We start from the raw sequence: 7,437 nt of genomic DNA on the forward strand, positions 1-7,437 counted from the left end.
AAAGACAGAATAAAAAATAAAACGGTCAGAGAAGAATACGGGATTACAGATATTCTCAAATACAATAAAGAACAAAGGAGAGAGTAGAATAATCATGTGGAGGGATCAGACGACAGGCGTCTAATCAAATTAGTAAAACACAATAATTAGTCAACAAAAAAACGACCACTCAGAAGGTCGCCGAAAAAATGATAGGAAGTTGGAAATCCTCTTCGGCAGAAAGTGCAGATCATAAAGCGTAAAGAAAGACCGACTATGTCTAAATGGTAGAGGAAGAAGAAGAAGATTATGAAAGTATAATGTAGTATTAAGTAGTTGTATTACGCGCGGCATTTAGGTCGTTATTATGCGAGAGTTTGAGATACGCGAGAGGGCGCATGCAGACACGCCGCGCACGATGCGAGATACACGCACGTTAACGTACGCGAGTGAATTACACAAGTATATTCTATATTTTGTATTTTTCCGTCATTAAATATATACATCTTTCTAAAAGAAACCTCTCGAGTGTTTATTGGCAACAAACGTAACACATAAATTGAAGAAATTAGGCTCGTAAGAATAAATCAAATATGTATTGAAATAATGCCTATCGAGCCGACACAAGTAGTGGTATGTATTAATTTTTACAAATCTAGCTACGCGCAAACTGCATGCAACTGCCGCATATTCGTCGGTCTTGAAACAGTGGATTCCGGCCTCATGTAAAGAACTGTGTTTCCAAACCGATAAATATGCAGCGCAAAGTTTGCATGTGACTGGATATTGTAAAAATTAATATACTCCAACACTCGTGTTGACTCCATAGGCATTACTTCAATATATATTTAATTTATAAAAGCATATTTAATATAGTTTTATTTATTAAATTTTATAAGTAGAACTAATTGCGAAAAAGATATTTCTTTGTTATATTGTAATATATTAATTTATAATTATGATAAAAGTTCTTTAACTTTAAATATATAGACAAATTTAATCAAGCATATTGTTTCTTCAAATTATTGTTTTCTTTGTTACGCTTTAACTTATTAATTTATTTAACAAAAATTTAACTTTAAATATATTAAACCAAAATTTCCTTGATAAATTTATTAGATACATGTAAAAAATTTGTTTTCAAATATATTTATGATGATTACATGATTTGAATCGTGATCGCGAGTATTTAGAATTAAAAGAAATATTATATACCTCTGAACTGCTTTAACAAATTGATGGTTTTTGTTTGGTTCCAACTGAACACCAATTAGAGAATCTTGATGTAACAACATGTAAAAAAAAATGTTATTAACCTGGAAATTTTAAGATTTACACATAAATATAATAAGCACCAAAGTTCTTTTGCTTTGACCACCACATTAGCCTATTTTCATCTTAAGTCTTGTTAGAAATTTTATTATTTAAAATACTAATGTGCATTGACGAAACATTGAGATTTACATTACTTATGAATGATACAGTTTTAACGATAAAAAATATTTTGTTACGTACATTATCATGTATAAAAAATAACACTAGTTTACAAAAAAAAATGTTATGTTTAATTACTTTAAACTGGATTACGTATTTCTTAGATTTTTGGATGCTGAAAACAATGCCGCATGTCAAATTTGTCCATCAACGTCAGTTTCTAAAATAATTGAGATTTGTCCAAAAATGGCTTTTTTGGCAACATTTGACACTTTTGTGTATAGATAGTTAATTTGAAATTTTATTTAGAAGTCATGAATATATTGTTCAACCCTTATAAAATGTATTTTTTTATTTCAATATGTTATTCTTTAATCATGTTATAAAGAATTGAAGTTAGAAGTTATTTCTAATATGGGAACTCTGAAGCAACGTTAAATGCGCATGCACAATTGACGGCGGTTTTGCGATTATTTGTTTTCTTCTAGACCACACAACTTTTATTTGAAATACATTCTTCGAGATATTCGAAGTGATTTAAAATGAGACACCTTGTGTGTGTATGTGTATAGTGTATACAAATATATATTATATATACCTATATATTAGAACATTCTCTGTCAAAACGGCCACTCCCTCCCTCCTGCTCACTGCAATTTTTGAGAAAAAATACTTCAAAAGATCTTAAAATTTTCGTTGGAATGTCTATTTTTTTATGCCGTATGGCCTTTTTAAAAATTCATTTATAATTATGACTGCGGATTCAGCGATTCCTAAAAGCTTAATTTATGGAAATAGAAAATTTTTTCTAGCTTCTTGTGCTATAATAATTAAAGTTTGTCCCAAAAATTTTTTTACGACAGTCCATTCTAGTCGCAATTCTGAATCTGCTATCTTGAATTTCTAAAAAGGCCATACCTTATCAAAAAATAGACATTTCAACGAAAATTTTAAGACCTTTTGAATTATTTTATCTTAAAAATTGAAATGGGCAGGGGGGGGTGACCGTTTTGACAAAGAATGCCCCATATATATGGTACATGTATATATGTATATATTATACCTATATATACGTTTAACAGAATCTATCACGATAAATTATAAATGAGTATGTATACCAATAAGCAAAAACCAAAAACAATAAATACATATAATTTCATCATTATTGGCAGAACATGTGTTATCTTTAATTAAATAAATATTAAAAAATTAGAAAAATCCTGTATTTAAATTCTTCATAATATGGCTGAAATAAGTTATTAAAATAAAAAAAAATGCATTTTATATAGGGGATAAACAATATTCTAACGGAATTTCAAAATAACATTAACATTCATTACATTCATTTATTTTAAAAAAATGTCAAAAAAAGGCATTTTTTTAGACATTAAACTTCAATTATCTTAAAAATTTGACGTAGAGTTATTTGGGATAAACGCGTGCATTGGGTAAGTATGTGAATCGTTTATATCTCAACGGGAGGAAAAGGTGAAAGTTAGTTACTGTTAGCCGAGTAGTGGCGCTTGCATACCAGTAAAAAGTAAACAGTAGGTGGAACTCTATGCGCAATAATAAAATAAGTATATGCATAGTTATAAAACATTAAACAGTAACACCAATAGATTTTTGATTATTGAAAAAGTGTGTTACGTCAAATTAACAAAGAAAAGAGAGGTGATTCTTTGTATATGTGTAAAAAATTGTAACCTATACTATATTAAAGTTAATGCTCAAAAAATATCTTAAAAAATGTTGATTGCTCACTTACTTCAAGTGCATTTATTATATACTGCGCATATTTAGTTGCAATACGGGTCAGGTGAGCGCATTCGTCTCTTCGGGATAATTTATAATTTTGTGAAAATATGAGAAAAGTTGCACATTTTTAATTAGTCAAACGTCAACTAAAAAGTGCGCGCATGTTTACCCAGAATAGCTCTACTGCAATTTTTCAGTTTGCGTCATTGTTTTCATAATTCAAAAAATTATGAAAAGCACCTAGTCCAGTTTAAAATAATTTTTTGCTGTAAATTAGTATAATCATTTATTACAACTTAAGTAATAACATATTTTTTAAATTTTTATATTAAAAAGTTTTAGAAGAATTTTAATAATAAAATTATTCTTAGTAATCTTATCTTTAGATTAATAACATACAAGATAACAGGTAAAAGATAAAAGGTTTATAAAATAATATTGTTAATGCATCAATAATTTTTAATATTTAGAATTATAACATTTGTTACATATGTTAAAGCGATGCTCTCAGGTCGGACCGATATTACAGTTATATAAATATCTTCGAATTGATTGAACAGACTTGAAAATCCTTTCACGGGATTGAAATAGACACGAAATGTAGTGGTGGGAGTAGAAGGAATTTGTAGTAAAAAAAAAGAAATTTAAAAAAATTTTTTTTTGTTTTTACTACAAATTCCTTCGTCCCACCATTACATTTCGTGCAGTCACTCTCTTTCTGTGAAAGGATTTTCAATTCCATTCAGTCAATTCAGAGATATTCATATAACTGTAATATCGGTAATTCCGACCTGCCAGCATCACTTTAATGTAACATGTACTTAGAAATTGATCCGTTCAGCCGTTGTTAAGATCCAATAATCTTGGGCGCTCGCAACTCGCCGCACAGTGTTCCGAAATCTCAAAAAAGTGGCTATAAATAACATTTTCATTATATTTAATTTATTTTACTTTAGAAGTAACTGTTACTTTTGGTGACCTGTCAAAGACAACTAAATATACAGACAATTTGCACTACTTCGCACCGCGTTGTCCGTTTGTCAAAACAAAGATATTATATCTATTAGTACTCACGCAAAAGAACGAGCGATATCCAGCGATTACAAAGATACAAGAATTTTATTTTTAATTTTTATTTTAGAAATTATTGTAATTTTTTTTTAATATGTTATTTCAAATCATCTAAAGTATATTATTTAAAAATCTATTATTTAAAAATATATTAGTTAAAAATATGTAGTAACATATGTTACATAGAGCACTAACTAGGCCTAAACTAACTTTCTCGCAAAATACATGTATATTATATATAAAGTTGTTAAAAAAAGAAGTAAAAAAGCTAAGCGAGTGAAATACAGATAAAAATCAAAACAGTTTCAAGTAAAGCTTACTTCTAAAGTGCAATAAATTAAATATAATGAAAATGTAATTTATGATCACTTTTTTGAGATTTCGGATCACTGTGCGCCGGCTCGCGTAAAGAGATACGGTCCGATCCGACGCGTCCTCTTTAGCGCCGAGCCACGACCATGTCTCCTAATTCATAAAATTAGAATATATTAATAATTTATAAATATATTCAATTATATTGTCTTACCACATGCAATTCTCAAAGCGCAATTTGATATATGATCTAGATAGGTAATTTCGTTTTCATTTAATTCAACTTTTTCTAAATCATCTGTAAGAATTACAGATTGCTCAACAAACGTATTAAAGAAACCTTGCAACATGTGAGAACTAAATGTTGGTGCAGTCATTATTCTTATTCGAGTCCATGCAGATGCTGAAATAATTATAATAGAGGATTATGTAAAAAAATACAATAAATAGTAGAATAATTTTAAAACTGAATTAATATTAAGAATTATTAATATAGGATACAGCGGGGTAATTTGAATAGTGGAGTAATTTAGATAACAGTAAGCATTTGCAAGAATTTCAGAAAAATAAGAGATTTTAAGATACATATTAGATTAATGTCTGATCTGTATAAATGTATCTTAAAATCTCTTATTTTTCTGAAATTCTTGCAACTGCTTATTGTTATCTAAATTAGCCCATTATTCAAATTATCCCGCTGTACCCTAAAGAAAAAATTCAACAAATTTGTGACGTTTTTATTAACATTTAGTATTATTATATATTTGGAATTATTAATAATATTAATAAAATGTAACATAAAAGTAAATATTAATATCCATATTTATTATTTATAACGTATAGACGTTTAATATTATAAATATAAATTATTATAGACATAGGATATACAGATGTATAAATTAAAAGTTATTAAAATATAATACATACATTGCCAACAAAATAAACGCACAGGTGTTTCGACCAGCAAGTTCCCTGTGGTGCGCACTAGACACATAATGCTAATGCCAGTAATTAAACAAAAATGCAATGATAACTTTGACATGCCGTAACTCCGCGAAAAAAAATCGTATAAAGTTTCATTTTTTTTTCAAATTTGTAGCAAGAAGTCTAAACTTTACGATAGTTACCATAATATTTGCAAAAAATTAATTCCGTCCCGTAGAGTGCGTCAAATTACGCATTTTTTTTGAGACGTAACATGTCTCTTTTTCAAAAGATGACGGTTAGGAGAAAAAATAAATTAAAAATTTATCAAAAGCATCTTTAAGTACAGGCTTTACCCTTAGAATGAAAAAAAAATTTTTCATATGATACGACCATTTTTCGTGGAGTTACAATTGTCTAAAGTGATGCGAAAATTTTGATATAAATTTACCTATGCGTTTATTTTGTTACCAATATATTTATTTAATTACTTTTTAAATTAACAATAAAAATAAATACATAGTTTCAAACCAGTAATTAATTTATTATTTTATTATTGTAAATAAGTCTTACCAGGAGCAGTGAGTAATCCCATTCCTAACACTGGAGGCATAAATTTATAGATGCTAGCTTTATCAATGCAATTGTTGTTGTATAAGACTGTCTACAACATTATAAGTTAATTATTTCTGTATTGCATATTTAATATTATGCATATTTTTATTTTATTTAAATAATTAACACAAAATTCACCAATTGTAAAACTAATTTGTGTTAATTGACATAAATTATGATATTAAAACTTTATGTGCTTACATTCAAAATAGCACATATGGTTTTATATTTGAACGTTTTCTGAATGGTTATAAAACATTAAATATGTTTTAAAAATATATAATATAAACAATAAAACATACATGCACAAGCGCACGTTACCTGAGATATACATATATACATATATATAATTTGTATAAACATGCAGTCTAAAGTGAATACTTATATTAAATTCTAGAAACATTATATTAAAATAAAAAGTCCTTTACTTTTGCTTCATCTGGAGTGTATATTCCAATTATTAACTTGCTACCTATCCAAAGTTGACAAAGGGATGGATAATCTTCTACGAACTTTAACAGGACATCCATAAAATCTAAAAATTTTAGTGTATCATAGAGATGATTTTTATAAGATTACCTACGTATACATTATTATTACAAAATAAAGGTTACGTATATTTTAATTATACATATTTTTATACTATTCACAACATAACTAAACGTTTTAGGAATATTTATTTGTTATGTACATACATGTGCACGCAATTTTACATCAAGTCAGAAAACAAATGTGCAAAAACTTTCCCTTATGTACTTGTATCCTAATTTTTAATTTATTTAAATTAAAGACTCAATGATCAATCGATCATTTCAAAATATTTTTATCTGCGTCTGGATGGTAAACGTCAGTAAACGTCATAAAAAATTAGGCATTTTTAGATTATTTAATTATTTCTTAATTGGACTTTTTTCCACATTCTTTCATTATTAAGCATAAAGTCTCGGGAAAATTTTTTTCATATAGGAACATATATAAGTACATATAAACATGTATAAAAATATATAATTATATATAATTATATATAATTAAACATAATTATATGCAAAATATGTCTGTACATATATGTTTCTTTTCTTTGTAAAATTATTGTTTGGTACAAGAAAAATAATAATAATAAAAAGAAAACATAAAAAATAATTAAAAGATTAATTTTTGCATTGTTTTTTTTACAAAAAATTGACTTTTAAGAAATGAGAAAAAATTGTTCATATATAATGATATATGTATATTTTAATTATTTATATATGATTATATATAAGCAATTTTTCTCATTTCTTCAAACTTGATTTTTTGTAAAAGGAACAATGTAAAAATTATCCTTTTAATTAGATCGGAAGAGCA

General features: G+C 27.0%; 1 protein-coding gene across 1 annotated transcript in view; it reads right to left on the bottom strand.

Annotated features, from left to right (window-relative positions):
- Window positions 1-1,181: 1,181 nt before the first annotated feature.
- The window catches only part of LOC105447824 (cytochrome P450 4V2-like), a 10,602-nt gene continuing 4,346 nt past the window's right edge, over window positions 1,182-7,437 (bottom strand). Inside the window, exons 2-5 of the mRNA XM_011686033.1 lie at window positions 6,522-6,628; window positions 6,052-6,142; window positions 4,769-4,957; window positions 1,182-1,295 (exon numbers count right to left, since the gene is read on the bottom strand). Of these exons, the coding sequence (XP_011684335.1) occupies window positions 1,291-1,295; window positions 4,769-4,957; window positions 6,052-6,142; window positions 6,522-6,623 (387 nt within the window). The 5' untranslated portion in view covers window positions 6,624-6,628 and the 3' untranslated portion in view covers window positions 1,182-1,290. The remainder of the gene's footprint in view (window positions 1,296-4,768; window positions 4,958-6,051; window positions 6,143-6,521; window positions 6,629-7,437) is intronic.

Source organism: Wasmannia auropunctata, unplaced genomic scaffold (genome assembly GCF_000956235.1).
Source record: "Wasmannia auropunctata unplaced genomic scaffold, wasmannia.A_1.0 LD336090.1, whole genome shotgun sequence".
NCBI classification, from domain to species: Eukaryota; Metazoa; Arthropoda; class Insecta; order Hymenoptera; family Formicidae; genus Wasmannia; species Wasmannia auropunctata.